The sequence below is a fragment of the Drosophila elegans genome, unplaced genomic scaffold, assembly GCF_018152505.1.
Source record: "Drosophila elegans isolate 14027-0461.03 unplaced genomic scaffold, ASM1815250v1 contig_468, whole genome shotgun sequence".
Classification (NCBI taxonomy): Eukaryota; Metazoa; Arthropoda; class Insecta; order Diptera; family Drosophilidae; genus Drosophila; species Drosophila elegans.
Window position 1 is genome coordinate 31,234 of NW_024545855.1, and position 15,560 is coordinate 46,793.

The 15,560-nt window shown below is 38.4% G+C and overlaps 3 protein-coding genes across 3 annotated transcripts; all 3 read left to right on the forward strand.

The window, feature by feature from the left end:
- Positions 1-2,210: 2,210 nt before the first annotated feature.
- Positions 2,211-11,821, forward strand: LOC108148754 (elongation of very long chain fatty acids protein AAEL008004). The gene is made up of 5 exons (XM_017275951.1): positions 2,211-2,502; positions 9,438-9,529; positions 10,447-10,704; positions 10,768-11,067; positions 11,136-11,821. Exons 2-5 carry the CDS (start codon positions 9,446-9,448, stop codon positions 11,325-11,327), a joined length of 834 nt encoding a protein of 277 aa, XP_017131440.1. The 5' UTR covers positions 2,211-2,502; positions 9,438-9,445; the 3' UTR covers positions 11,328-11,821.
- Positions 11,822-12,014: 193 nt separating this feature from the next.
- Positions 12,015-13,301, forward strand: LOC108148513 (2-oxoglutarate-dependent dioxygenase htyE). The gene is made up of 4 exons (XM_017275551.2): positions 12,015-12,220; positions 12,276-12,878; positions 12,932-13,074; positions 13,151-13,301. Exons 1-4 carry the CDS (start codon positions 12,068-12,070, stop codon positions 13,215-13,217), a joined length of 966 nt encoding a protein of 321 aa, XP_017131040.1. The 5' UTR covers positions 12,015-12,067; the 3' UTR covers positions 13,218-13,301.
- A 153-nt stretch (positions 13,302-13,454) lies between these two features.
- Positions 13,455-14,980, forward strand: LOC108148496 (UPF0676 protein C1494.01). The gene is made up of 5 exons (XM_017275531.1): positions 13,455-13,644; positions 13,831-13,928; positions 13,982-14,584; positions 14,641-14,783; positions 14,843-14,980. Exons 1-5 carry the CDS (start codon positions 13,560-13,562, stop codon positions 14,907-14,909), a joined length of 996 nt encoding a protein of 331 aa, XP_017131020.1. The 5' UTR covers positions 13,455-13,559; the 3' UTR covers positions 14,910-14,980.
- Positions 14,981-15,560: the final 580 nt, after the last annotated feature.

Sequence of the window (15,560 nt, forward strand, 5' to 3'; positions counted from 1 at the left end):
GTTTTTTCCACTAAGTGTTACGCATTAATTGAGTTTTAATGTACGCAGGCGATTGCGCACAAGAATTGCCACAAAAAACGTTAAAAAACGACCGAAAATTACTTAATTAAGAGCAAAATAAGACAAAGAGGAGTCAGCAGAATTTTTTGACCCGCCATCTAACGATCAATCCTGTTCTTGCAGAAACACCGAATACAATCATTATCATGCAAATTATGCCATCTTGTCAAGTTCAAAAACATTAAAACCGTATAATACTTAACCAAAAACTGACTGGCAATATGTTTTTATTTATTTTCGTTTTGTTGTTGCCAATGTAAAGATGCTTTGAATAAAAAATCTCTAATCGAATAAGTCGTTAAATGAACGGCAACAGCATCTAGTGTCTATAAACCGATGCTTCGGGGCATCGACGCGAGTTCGTGTCCGAAGTCTTTTGTTTCCGCCAGGCGACATTGACTTTGAATCTATGGTTTGAATTGTAGACAAAGATGAAAATTCGGATGGAAAATTTACGGAAATCATCGCTTTACAATAAACTACACATGTCAAATGTAAATAAATTGAATCTTAATAATTAAGTTATTAGGAAGATTTTTAAAATTACAAATCTTATGTTCGTTGTTTTATGTTATAAACAACCAATAATTAGTTTTCTATGTAGAAAGGAAAAACATCTTTAATATATTTAATGGGTTTTTTCTTTAAATACATTATTCATTAATGACTTTATGTTGCCATTAAAGAGAACTATTATAGTAGCTAAACATAAAAGTCTAGATGGGAGTGTAGAAATAAGTTGCTTATTACCTAAACGTAAAAATGATACGATGAATCTTAAAATAAATTTATGATAAGTCTGAAGTACTTTTTAAACAAATTTGTTTTGTATTTATTTATTAAGGTAATTTCCTTGGTTCTGTGCTAATTTTAGATAACCACATAATAGGAAGTACATAAAACATCCCTAATATTTTCACAATAATTAGAAATCAATTTATTTCCTATGTTTTTTAAACAAGCGTTTGCGAAGTTTGACTGTCTTCCTATTGCTTACTCCGATATGGGTTGGCACGCCTCAAAATGAGTTCAAAAGCGGGGCTCGTTAACGTAAAACAAGCTGCGTAGAATCTTCCTCAAATTGCCAAAAAAAATTTAGCAATTGAAATGAGCTCCGTCGCATAGAAAAGCACCTCAACAGCAGCACCTCCAAAATGAGTTTCGGGCACGCGTCGGGCATGCCAACACATCCAAAGGCAAAGGCGAAGGCGGCCTTCGCGATGGCGGAAGCTCTAATGAAATGAAATCGAATTGGGAATCGGCCGGATCGAAATCCATAGATTAAAGGCAGCAGCGATCTGTGAATGAATCGATGGAATTTCGGTTTTATAGTGAAGTGCACACTGGAACCATAATATGCGTGGGATGAGTGGGTGTGTAGCGGCAATCACTTGATAACCAAATGAAGCTGCAGGTTTCTCAACTTTGTTTTCTATTCTTCTGATTGAGCAATTAGCAGTGTCGGCAAATGCCAGTGCGTCGCGGCAAGTGTAGACTTCTTTTTGGCCCGCAATACAATGAGTTAGTACGCTGGGTGTAATGCAGTTAGCGGAGCCTAAAATACAGAAAACTGTTCATTTTTTCGTTTGAATGAGGGAATGACGCGGCTGAAATCCATCAAGTGGCCACTATGAGCACTGGGCCGGAGGCAGTTTGGGGCCATTTAATTGCACAATCATTTTTGCACACCACATGTACATGGTAACTCCCTCAACTGCAAGAGCATACATATGGGCCAGTCGATGATAAATGCATAAATGCAGTTTGTGTTTTGATTTGCTCGACTGCCAGCTGCATGTGTACAGTACATAGCCTCATGAATATATTTCAACCAAGCTAAGTTAATTATCGAATTCTCATTACCATTACCATCGGTATAGTGCTGATGGGTAATTAGCGGGAGAGATCCTAGAACTGGCCCTTAAAAAAATCATGCAATGAGTGCTGGATTCGGGCTTGAATGCTCTCACCTGTTTTGCCATCATCGGAGGCATGGGCGAACACGACTACGATCTTGGCTGGGCACATACTATACGAATACGATTACGACTGCGACTGCGACTACGACTACGACTGCGACTGCGAATCTTGGCCGAAAGCGAAGCGCTCGTATCCGTGATACGATCGCTACAAGACCGCTTGTAGGGCCCGGATATCGCTTAGTCTGCTGTCGGCGCCTCAACTGCCAAGTAATCGCCTGGGTACTCTCGTGGAGCTCGAGATCTCGAGATTGGACGCCGCCTCGTGTTCTGCGTTCTTGCGTTCTGATCGACAACGCCGCGTATGCGTGATATTGCCCCGAAGGATAACAGAAAGTGCTTTTAGTGTCTGTCCTTTGCTGGATTCTCGATTCTGTGTGACGTTCGTTTGTGCCGTGTGCTGTGTCGTGCCGCAAATAAATCACAGATTTTTCGATACCCATCAAATTAATTCACCAGAAAGGCAAGTGTTAAAGAACTATACAAAATAACCAAAAACAAAAAAAAAACAATGGGAAACCGTGTCCAGACTGTATGCTAAGTTATGCACACACGCTGGCAACCTGTTAAAGATTTGAGACATTTTTGGGGTCATTGCGAAACGACACCCAAGCCGAAAGACCAAAAGACCTGGGCACGGACGAATTCGAAAGAAAAATACATACCAAATATTGTATAAATAAATAACATAAAAGGGGGGAGAGGCAAAAAATAAAAGACGCTCTTACCAAACCAGCTGTAATGCCCTCAGATGAAAATGAAGATGGCCAACAAGTCGATGCGATTGGGCCAAGTCAATCACATGGCTACTAATGTGGCTCATATGTTAATCGCATACCGATTGATCAATTTTAAACGTTATTATAATCCCTCGCAAATGACTACGAACGGATTTCGAGCTGCATTACCACTGATTAAGACACAGAAAAAAATATTGTTTTAAATTCAAAAATGGTGTAAGGAAATAGGAAAAAATATCAAACAAATTTAAACTAAATTCTAAAAAAATGAATGCTGAGTTTAAATGATTAAGTCAATTGTTTTTAATATTTTAATTGGTCGAAAAAACGTATTGTTCTTACACACTTCAAGTTTAGCTTACCGATAATTTTTTTTTATAATTAATTTCAAATCTAGTTCAGTAATCTTTTAAAAACTTATTTGTTTTTTAAATTAGAACAGTGAAAAGAACTTAAAATAAATTATAAATATAAAATTATCAAGTATTGCAATCACAAGCAATTTTTCTTCTTGTGTGCATATGGCATCCAATTTCAGGCGGGTCTTATATCATCTCTGAGCTCTCTTATTTAGCCCTGAATTTCGCGTTACATTTTCGACACAATGGGAACAACTGGACAAGTTTGCGATATAAATAACAATCAGAAGAAGTGCTAAACGAAGCGATACACATCGACGGAAATCCCGACCTCAACTCGTCCATTTACGTTTATGCGTTTTGGGTTTGGACCAAGTTGCGATGTGATAAGAACATGACAAGTTTATTGTTGATCTTTTATTTCCAAATGTATGCCATTCATTCATGAAAATTTAATTCGAACATCACGCTGCGTGCAAGCATACAGTTGCCAGCAATTTTTCACCAATATAATTGGGCTGGAATTGCCCTTGGAATGAGACGGCTGTGATGGTGACGTTCACGCATGCGCACAATTTGTTTATTTATGATTTTATTGTTGTTTTCTTGGCGTCAACATTTGGGGAGATAGTTAGTCAGGCGGAGAGCAAAATTATGGCATTACCAGTATCTTGGGATGCACATCCGTTCGCACGTTGGCGGCCCGGCTTGGCTGACTTTGCCTTGTGTTTATGGCCCTCTTCGGTGACATTTCTCGCCCTGCCAAATTACATTTTAATTTATTTGAATCCAATTGGGGTCACATGCGCTGGCGGTCACACCTACAATAAAAAATATAACAAGAAAATCCACCAAATTTCCATCTGGTTATGGGATTTCTTAATTTTTCCCTCGGCCGAATGCGTTTCCAAGTGACTTGTTTGCCCAACAAGGCGTCACTGGGTAATTTGGCCAAAAAAAGCTGATAATAATGGCAAGGTAAACAAATCGCCAGGCAGAACAAGGCGATGATCATGATGATGATAGGCGATGACAATGGCAAATATTGGAGGTCAGGAGTCGCACAGAATGAATATTTATGGGTATACTGTGGATACTGCGTTTTGCTTCTATGAATGACTAGGTCAATCTGGGCGCCCTTGAGCTGGACCAAATGATTCTTGCGAATGCAAGTGCAATGACATTAATATCACACACAAACAGAAGGCAAAACAATGATCATTAAATGAAATGAAAAACTGTTGATGACTGTCTAACAAAAGCTGTTAATTATTGCGGTATTTTTCCAAGTTGGAGAGCCTAATTGATCATAATTAAAAGAAGGGCCTGTCATATAGACGCTGATGCGATCACCTATCGATCGATTTGATTTGTGGCATGCGCAGTTAGTAGCTATAAGTACGAATACTTTGTAATTTATTTTGCTTCTTTCCAAACTAAAGACTCAGACAACGAACTTTGACTTGTTTTTCGTGTGCACTTGCATTGCAAAATATTTACAGGTAATTGCATATTTATAAAGACAAATTGCCAAGATTTAAATAATCCAATCAAAGAAGAAAGCATATGGAATAATTTACATTCGAGCCGCCTTCGTCAACGGAGGGTGTTTTCGAATTGCCGATCTAATCGATTGACTGACTGGCAGTCGTGGATCCCACACATTATGGCAGTAGTATGCCCCCATCTAGACATATAGCCAATGAGTTGACTCAATTAGCACTTACAGACATTTGTAGTAATGGAAACTTTGTCCAGTCGAGTTAATTGGACACAGGAATGCCGGGAAACAGTTTATCTATCATTCCTGCTGGAATGTTTTGTAGAATGTTTTGTTTTAGCCAGACACGCGGAAATCGACTAATTTATGCGCCTGCAGCGGCTCGCATTAGACACTAGTTCAAGGTCCGAGCACAGACTAAGGCTAATGCAAAATACTTAAGTTAATACAAATTTAAATCAGCCTACGAAAGCAGACTAAACGCCTCCGATGAGTGTTGGTTAGAGTGCCCAAGACTATTTGTTTGATCAGTCAGCAGGGCCACGCCCAAAAAACAAAAGCCACTCTGGGAATCCCAAGCTGCTCTCCAGTGCAAGAGATCAGGTCTTCGGCTTCGCTTTTTGTTTCCTCAAAACGTGCGACCTTCGTAGAGATTTTTAATGCGTTGCCGATGCCGATGTCGATGCCGATGTCGATGCCATTGCCTTAGGTCCATTCAATCGCTCGATCAGAGGCTGCCGACTTCGTCTTCGAATTCAATATTTTGTCTTGCCTTTTGTTGGTCTACACTTGGAATAAAAATCAGCCAACAATAGGTACTGTTGCCATAAATATATATAACTCTAGAATTCAAAACAAATGTATGTTCATGGTTTAGTGGATAAAGTGCCGCGAAATTAGTTAATTGTTTTATATTTAGCCAGAAAAGTGTATATATATTCATACAATAATAATTAATTTTATAAAATGCAATCTCATAGTTCAAACAACAAGTTAACACTGAGATTTTGTTTAAATACTTTACAGTTTTCATATTTTATTGCATATGTTAGCCTTTTGCAGAAAAAATATAAATATTTGGTTGCTACTTTCGTTCGGAATATATATATATATTTTTCTAATATTTACTGTTCCCTTAAAAAATATTATTTTAACGGACAACGAGCATAGTTTAATGTAAACACAAAACAAAAATATCTAAAAAAGTTGGTTTTTTTAATACAATTTTTTAAATAAATTTTACTTCTTAGGTCATAGTAGGAAATAACTTTGTATGCGGCAAAATGTTTTCGAAAAAAGTATGCAGGCAGACTAAAGAATGTTTTTTTTTTTTAATGGTGTGTCCATGTATACCTTCTAAACCGCCTTTAAGTGGCGTCCTCAACATTCCTAGCCTTCCCGTGCGGCCTCTTATCAGCCTAGAGTCTGTAAATGGAATATAACCTGACTGCCAAATCTCCCTAGCATAATGAGGCGCACATTGCGCATACGCCCCATGTGCTGCGATGACCAAAAATGGTGGCCAGCTTGGCGACAGAACAAAACGTGCAAATCTTTTGCGCCGCGCGTGTCTAGAATTTATCGGCCGACTTCTGGCCGGCTGATGGCTGATGGCTGATTATCGCATAATAATAAACTGGAATGTGACGTCAGGGCAGCGAACGATATTTATAGTATATATGTATTTACTTTGCCATTAGTTGGCTTCATTTAATATTTACTCAGTCGTTGCCACGCACTCTCGTTCACTGTCAATCGCTAATTGGCAGGCAAAAACGGCCGTCAACACGATTGGAAAAGAAGCTATGATTTGCGTAATGTTTTCGTTTATCATTATGCAAAACGAGAGCACATCTCAGGGTCTGAGTAATCGAAGTTTTCGTTGATCAAACGAAAGATCGGCTTTCGAAAGTTGGACAAATTCTAAGGTTCACATTCAAAATTACACTGACTTGTGCGTTTTTTAGCCATAAAGTTCAAACTAATTTGCATCTGAACATCGGACGATTCTGAAAATCAATAGATATGCAAAATTTTACAGCAGTTCTGATGAGTTGAGATGAGATGAGTCGAGGCTGATCTCAGAGACCGGAAGGTTAGGATACAAAGAAACTGTGGCCTTCTGAAACCAAACTGGAATTCTCCACATATTATCTAACTATTTATGACTGTTAAGTGGCTATAAAAGATCTACGAAGTCGAAAGTTCCTAAAAACCAAAAGCAAAACTAAAACCAAGTCCAAGTTCAACCGCTGACCGCCAAATAAATCAAGAATTAAATTTCGTTGCCGGCTGCCGCAAACCGGTAGAACATTTCGATTTGATTATACAACAGTTTGATTTGTTTTTTTTTTATTATTTTATTTGAGTTTTGTGGCGGTGAAATTCGAGTGGAAAGTGCATTAACAGGTTACTGGAGCAGCCATATATATGTATATTTATTAAATTATAAACGGTGGCAGGCAAACAAAACAAGTTAACAATTTGCATAAGAGATCTACACGATAAAACAATGTTAAAGCGTTGAAAGCTTAGTTCCTGATACAAATAACTCGATTGTTCCTTAGTGGCTTGGAATATAGAAGGTACTATACATTCGTATAGTACATATTTCTTGCACAATATCTTCACACCCTCAAAAACCCCATTGGCTGGCTGGCTGGTTGGCTTTTGGTCGATTGAAAGTGCCGGCCTTGCAAAAACACTCGGCAAAGGCAAAGGCACTCGAAAAAATGCAAATAAGTCAAACGAAATTCTCGTTAGTCAATATCTCAATATATCCCCGCTGAATGAATGCATTTTTGGCGCGCAGCTCCGCCAAGAGCGATGACTGAACAGAAAACGCTGGGTAATTCGATAATGGCGTTCACTTGGAGTGTGAATGCAAGTGCGAGTGCGGAGTCTTAGATGGCAGGTGCTCACATAATTAATAGAGAAATAGAGTTAGAGCCCGGCCAAATGATGATTCCAGTGGCCAAGTGGCTCAGACAAAGCCGAACTGGGCCAGCTATTTGGCCAAAACGGTGCGTCGAGTGGCCGTTAATGTCGGCTGTCATTACTATATGTCTACATAATGGCCGATATCAGCGGGCATTGAAAGCGCCTAGTCACTGATTGCCAAAGGATTTTGAGATGGGCTGGTCAACAGATAATCACGATCATCATCATTTGTTGCAAAAATAGCATCCGCAAAACTCGTTTCCCTCACAACAATGCCCATAAAATTCTGCCATGTTGTCCTTGGCTGTAGACTTCTCTTACAACGTCCTAAAAATAAATAGCCAGAAGGCAAGACGAAGGAAGAATGCATTTTTATACAGATTTTTTATGATCTATAGTCAGTAGAGAATTAATGTGTTATTTGTTTTGGAATAAAAATTATAAAATTTAACAAATATCATTATAACAGAACAAATTTATTTAGCCATTTCCTTGGCTTTTATATTATATTATATATATAGACAACCTAAAATATCTAAAAATAATTCTTTAAAATCAGTTGAGAGTTCTTAAATTAATTTGCTTATAAATAAAGTAATAGTATAATTTAATTGGTATGATATAAGATCTTTTTAAACGAATACTTTAGGTATATACCTTTGTTTTAAAATCTATATGCTTAAACAAAATTATTTTGGTAAAAGATTTGAGCTGTTTAAATAATTTAGCAAAACATGTAAAGAAGGTTCTCTTTCTTTTTGCCATATATGTATATATGCTTTTTCCCTATATATGGATTTTAAAATTTACTCTACCATAAAATTTCCAAAATACAAAATCAATTGAGAATTTTCTTAATAAGAGTAAAATCTGTGCTAAAAAGTAGAAATTAATTAGGTAAGATAAAGGATCTCTTAAAGTGTTTCTTGCTTAATATTGCTAGTATCTGCCTATGTTTTGAACTCTTTATGCTTAAAATATTTTTTTTTGTACAATATTTGAGCTGCTTAAATCATTTACCCAACCAATTAGTTCAACCAACCGGTTTGTCCCACCTGATCGCATTGCCATAAAAATAAAATTAATGATGCATGGACCTGGCAGGCGGCCAGTCTGCCTTGTCCTTGGACTATCCTGCTTCCTGGGCTTTTGGGCTTTTCCAAGAGACCTGAACAAAAACTAGCCAGGAGCGAAGACAAAAGGGGAGAACAAGAGTCTTATTTGGCCAAGTTAACGCAACCACAGCGATAAGCACGAAACCAGTTCTGTTCACGTAAGCCGTATCGTGTCCCTTGATTTTGGCCCGGCCCATGCAGTTAACTGCCACTTAACAATATATATTTAAATCATAATCGTGGAAAAAAGAATTAAATGCGCAACAACGGGTAATTGCTGATGCGACAGTTTCTGGCTCTAAGAGCTCGAATAATAAGCCCTCGATAAATTACAAGTTTAAACTGTCGGTCTGGTGGCTTTTTCCGCCGCTTCAACAGATTTGGCCAGGTTATTGCCTTTCCGAAAATTTGCAACGCTACACCTGATTTACACGATTCTACCAATATGACATTTCGCACCCGCAACGATCAGTGCATTATGGGCATGCAAATATCGATACATATGTATATATATATATATATTAATGTATATTCTGAACTGGCGAAGCGTAGGCGCGGATTCGCCTTGGAAAGCATTTGTTTGTGTGGCTAGCTTATTAACAGGAAATGCTCACGGCGCGTAAATCAAACAGCGATCGAATGCGCCTGCTTCTGCCAACTGATCCATGGTCGCAGTCGTAGAAGGTGCTAATCCATGGCACTGCATAATCCGAACTAATTTCTCGATTACCCTACACTTTCAGTTGGCAAGATGTCGGTCAGACTGAACGAGACGAACACCATTGTGGACCGGATGGTCAACTTCTTCGTGGAGCACGAGGATCTGCGCACCAAGGTGGGTATTCTTAAAAGCCGAAAAATGCTATTAAATAAACACAATTTTGTATTTCTTTTACTTGCCATCTTAAAATGTATTGCTTTTTACTTTTGGTCTTAAATAAGAGATAACCTTTTGTTATATATTCAAGAGCCTAATTTTTATCTGACATGAAACCATAAAGATGCTTATATTTGTATTGCCTAAACATTGCCATTGATTAAACTTTATCAAGGTGAAATGCTATGGAGAACGTGACATATACAACATAATAAAAATGTTTGGGGGAAACAAATTTGCATATGCGTTGATTCTTTTCAAATTTTCTTAAATGAAAAACTTGATTATGGGTTTTATTATTTATTAAATAACAGGTAATTTAACAAAAGATTTTTGCTGATTAAATCAATATTTGCTTCTTTGATTCGTTTTTATTTTGTCTTTGGTTAAATAAAGTTGTATTTTATTAGACATTAAACTATACAAATTTAACAAAAAATTTTCTAGCAAAGAGAATGTTACAATTGTAATCAAAAAACATTCCTTTTTTTGCATTTTATTAGATATAAGATAATATAAAAAAATGTTTCCTGTAAAAGACAATGATATAATTTATAAGTTTTATGCGCTTCCTTAACTCTATTTCAAATTTTTATATATTTTTTTATAGTCTAAATAATAATAATCAACCCTAATGTTTTCTATGAAAGACAACGCTGGAATTGTTAAATAAATTATAAAAATACATGCGTTTTTTATTCTTGTTTTACCTTTTCTTTAATTGAATTAAAATATTGTTTTTGTATGATTAGACATTAGACGGAATATAGAAAGACAATGCATGACTTGTTTATGATTTATTTTAAACGGGATTTTTACACATATTTGATTTGAAATATAAATTCAATAAATATTAAAATGTTTTGTATTATCAGAGCTGGTTCCTTTCGAATGCCCCCGGACCGCTGTTTATGATCCTGGGAGCCTACCTGTACTTCTGCCTGTATGCCGGACCCCGATACATGCGGGATCGCAAGCCCTTCGAGCTGAAGAACACACTCCTCGTCTACAATGCCGTCCAGGTGCTCCTCAGTTGGGTGCTCTTCTACGAGGGCTACAAGGGCGGCTGGGGCGGCCACTACAACTTCAAGTGCCAGCCGGTGACCTATGAGTCGGATCCGATTTCCATGAGGGTAAGTAGTCGTTGTATCATTGGTTTTGTAACCTTTTTTTAACACCCCTTAAATTTGTAATAGATGGCTCGTGCCGTGTGGCTGTACTACATTGCCAAGATCACCGAGCTGCTGGACACCGTGTTCTTTGTGCTGCGCAAGAAACAGCGCCAGATCTCGTTCCTGCACCTGTACCATCACACTCTGATGCCCGTGTGTGCCTTCATCGGAGTGAAGTACTTTGCCGGCGGACATGGCACTTTGCTGGGCTTCATCAACTCCTTCATCCACATCATCATGTACGCCTACTATCTGCTGTCCGCGATGGGACCCAAGGTGCAGAAGTATCTGTGGTGGAAGAAGTACATCACCATCCTGCAGATTGTAAGTGGTTTTCTTTGCTTAAATATGCATGAAGATTTTGTTTGAAATGTTGTATATATTTCTTATAGGTCCAGTTCCTGATCATCTTTGTGCACACGCTGCAGATCCAGTTCCAGCCCAACTGCAACTTCCCCAAATCCATTGCCGCCCTTCTAACCTTCAATGCTGGCCTCTTCACCTACATGTTCAGTGCCTTCTACGTGGCCAACTACAAAAAGGAGGCGGCTGCCCAGGCCAAACTGGCGGCGAAAAAGGAGTAGGCAGCGACGTTAGTTGGCGCTACCTTAAGCTATGCACACTTACTTTAATGTTCTCCTCTTTCCAATCCCTGCTCCCTGATCCCCATTCCCATTCCCATTCCCCAACTCCCACCTCCCAAATATCCAACCCTAGGAATACACATAGGTCAAGATGGATATTATAAAATCTGTAGTTCTTGTAAGCTTGTTTCGTAGTATTCTGTTAGTGTTCGAGGAATGCGGCCCCTTTTGTACTGTTGTTTGGATCAGTCGCCATTGCAGAGTGCAAGAGATCGTTGCACTTTCTGTATTGGGATGGTGTTATAGTACCAAATATTATAGTTTAGTGATTAGACTTTATCCTATGGACTGTTGGGCAGGCGAATGACAAACTGGCAAACTTTTGAACTTTTGCCTGTCGAAAAACACAGCGGCGTACTGTCAACCCAATTTATGATGAAATGTAATTTTGTATATTTTATTTGCAAACAATAAACAAACGATTTAAATGTAAACTTTGCTTGTCATTATAGTTTTGTTTACAATATGGTGGGTAACATCTACAAGATTTCTACACAATTTCTGCTGACTAAAACCACCAAAAGTATGCTTTTAAATTTTACATGTTTCTGTTAATAATTCTATCGCTCTTTTTGAAATTTTAAAACAAAGGCACTGTACTTTTGTCTCATTTTTGTTGTGCTTGAAGTAACAACATCCCAAGCTCACTTGATAAGAAATTTTAATAATACAATTTAATAATGGAATCTGAAATTGAAACGTTGCTGTCGCGAAATGCAGTTCCAATCATAGATATGGCAAATGGCATTGAGAACGTGGCCAAAAATCTAAGAAAGGCTCTTTCAAAACAAGGTTATGCACTGCTAATTAATCACGGAATTTCAAATGAAAAGGTATTTAGTTAAACAAAATCTTCGGTAATTCAATACTTAATCATACACGGCTTAGATCAAGACAGCTTGGAAGTATTTCGATGGATTTGTTGAACTGCCAGACGATGTGAAATTGGCCTACGAAAGAAGCAAGGCTCCAGATGCTGAAAACCACGGTTACGTGAGTCCTGGAATGGAGCTTTTTGATGGCAGGACACCGGAACTAAGACATGCATACAATATATGCAAACTGGAGGCTAAATATCTTCCCGAAAAACAGCTGCCTGGATTTACCAGGCACATGAACTCATTGACCGATGACTTTAATGATTTGGGCAGATATATTCTTCGTGCCCTAGAATTTTCCCTGCATGCTCCTCCATCGATCTTCCTCGACAAACACTCCTACATGCTGTCCGATGATCGCTTTAATCTAACCACCCTGCGAATGCTCTACTACCCACCGGTGGATGATCAGGATTCTGGAAAAGTGATTCGCTGCGGAGCCCATGCCGACTATTGCACTTTCACCCTGCTGGCACAGGATTCGGAGGACGGACTGGAGGTCAAGTTGCGGGGAAGTGACAAATGGGAGCGGGTGGGTCATCTGCCGGGAGCACTCTTCATAAACTGCGGCGAAACCATGGCTATTTGGACAGATCAGCTCTATCACGCCTTGGTTTGTTTATATAACTTATCTGAGGGTATTTTTATATATTTATTATTCCCTAGCAACATCGAGTTGTTGTTCCCGATCAAATTTCAACTCGCCATCGAGGCAGGCACTCCATTGCCTATTTCTGTCATCCAAATAGTTCAACGCTGATAGACCCTAAAGACTTAAATATTTTAGTTAAAGAGCCGTCTACAAAAATGTAAGTACGGCTGTTTTTTAACAGCTTTTCGCAAATTGTTAGCTACTTAATTTTTGTTTTACCTTTTTGTTTTTAGAATACATAACGCATATGATTTAACTATGGCCTTGGCAAAAGTTGCATATGGGCATAATTATTCTTAGGAAAAGTGCCGGATCGCATCAATTGATATTAAATAAAGAATAAAAGTAATTCAAAAGTCATTACAAATGAAAAGTAATTAAAAAGTGTGTTTTTGAACCCGCAATAATATGCTTATCTTCGAACAACTATAAAAATAAACCCCAAAAATATGCAATACAAAATGGTTATTAAAAGGTGGGTACAGATTGGAGAATAATAATAATGGAATTGTTCTGTTTGGGTCAGTCTGCCAGAGAAGCGCTCGGTGTTCACATCGTATTTGACATTTCAGAGCTCTGAGTTTGCCCACACACTATCTTTCTCGTGTTTGATTTACATACCCAGGTCTTTGTTTGCTAAAAATGATAAAGAGCAAGATAAGTGAGGACAAGTTAGAGACGCTTGTTTCGCGAAGTGCTGTGCCGATCATTGATCTCGCCCATTGCGGTAAGTTTTCCCATCGAACTTCGTTTAAATAAATTAATTTAAACTACTGTAAGGCTCCAGCATATTACATGTTTTGTGGGTAAGGCAGGCCTTTCAAATAATTCCCACCATCCCTCAGAGGAATATATTTGATAATGTATCTTATCAGTAAACAAAGTCAAACAATAATAATCTGTTAATTTCCAGGCAAGTCCCTTGTCAATAGGGTTGGTCAGCAACTGCATAAGGCTTTCACCGAAAAGGGAATCGCTTTTCTGGTTAATCATGGCATTGCCGAGGATAAGGTGAGTTTGGATAATCCCTGTTATCTCTGTCTTATTACTTGTTCTTTTCCCAGATTAAAGCTGTTTGGGATCAATTCGACAACTTCTTGGATCTGCCAGCAGAGGTGCAGGATCGCTACAGGAGAAGAGATGGTGTGAATTATGGATATGTTAGTCCTGGCATGGAGCGATTCGATGGAAGTACCCCTGAGCTGCGACACGCCTACAATATTTGCAAACTGGATGAACATAATATTCCCAGGGGGCCACTGCCAGAATTTGCCGACGATATTACCACCCTATGCGAGGACCTAAAAACAATGTCCACATTTATACTGAAAGCCATGGAGGTGGCCTTGGAGATTCAACCGTCGTTCCTGATCGACAGGCATTCCCAGATGCTGGAGGGCGATGAGGTTAACATGAGCACCCTAAGAATGCTCTACTACCCGGCGATTGTGGACGATGAACCGGGTCAGAGTGAGGGCGCCATACGATGTGGTGCCCATGTGGACTATGGCACCTTCACTCTGCTCGCCCAGGATTCGGAGGGCGGATTGGAGGTCCAACTGCCGGGCAGCGAGAAATGGGAGCGAGTGGGCCATCTACCTGGAGCCATACTCATAAATGGCGGCGAACTGCTGTCCATCTGGACAAATCAGAGATACCACGCCTTGGTACGTTACTCCTGATTATGGGAAAATTTCCAATTAACTAACATAATACTCCCCAGCCTCATCGCGTCGTTATACCTGAACAAGATCATATACGCACCCGCGGAAGACATTCCATTGCCTATTTTTGTCATCCCAATAACTCAACAATGATATCTTCCAACGATCTCCCCATTGAAGGTGTCGAACCGAGTAATGACAAGTAAGATTTGTTACATCTTTTTATTACTATCTATTATTAATTTGTGTTTAATCCCCTAGAGTCTACAGCGCCTATGAACTGATTCAGAAAAAGTTTAATGACACCTACGGCCAGCGATCTCAATAAATCAACGAATCTGAGACAAAAGCTTATTAATTGAAACTGGTATTTTTAATAAAGCAATTTTACTATTTAAATTGATAAAGTATAAATAAATTATGGCACATTCATACTTCAAATAACTTGATTTGATAGTATTTCGACTTCTAGCGAAATCTTTTATTCGAGAAATACATTTTTTTCTTCAAAAAATACATAGTTTTAAATTGCGATTTTCTATTATTTCTTTTATAATGATTAGCGCTGCCTGGTTTTAGGTTGTGAAAATTTAAATATTTTACAGTTTTTCGTGTGTAAAAGTAAGTAGGTCGTGTATAATACCGAAATGCCAACGGGTGGTTCACACGATCTTAGAAACTCGAGTTCACGCCAAAAGATGTTCGATTTACAATTCCTTAAATCCTTAAATTTGAAAATAATAACTATTAAACTTATATGCTTCGGATAATGAAATGGAAATTTCATTTGATTTAAAATGTTTAAAGGTATAACATTTTACATTATTTCATATGTAAACTGTAGTTGGTCATGTAGAAATCGGAGAGCTACAATACTGAAGTGTTAAGACGATCTAGAGACTCGAGTGCCTGACAAAACATCGATAGTTTCTACAGCGACTACCGATCGTTTTCGAACTGGATCCGAAGCGACCGAAAA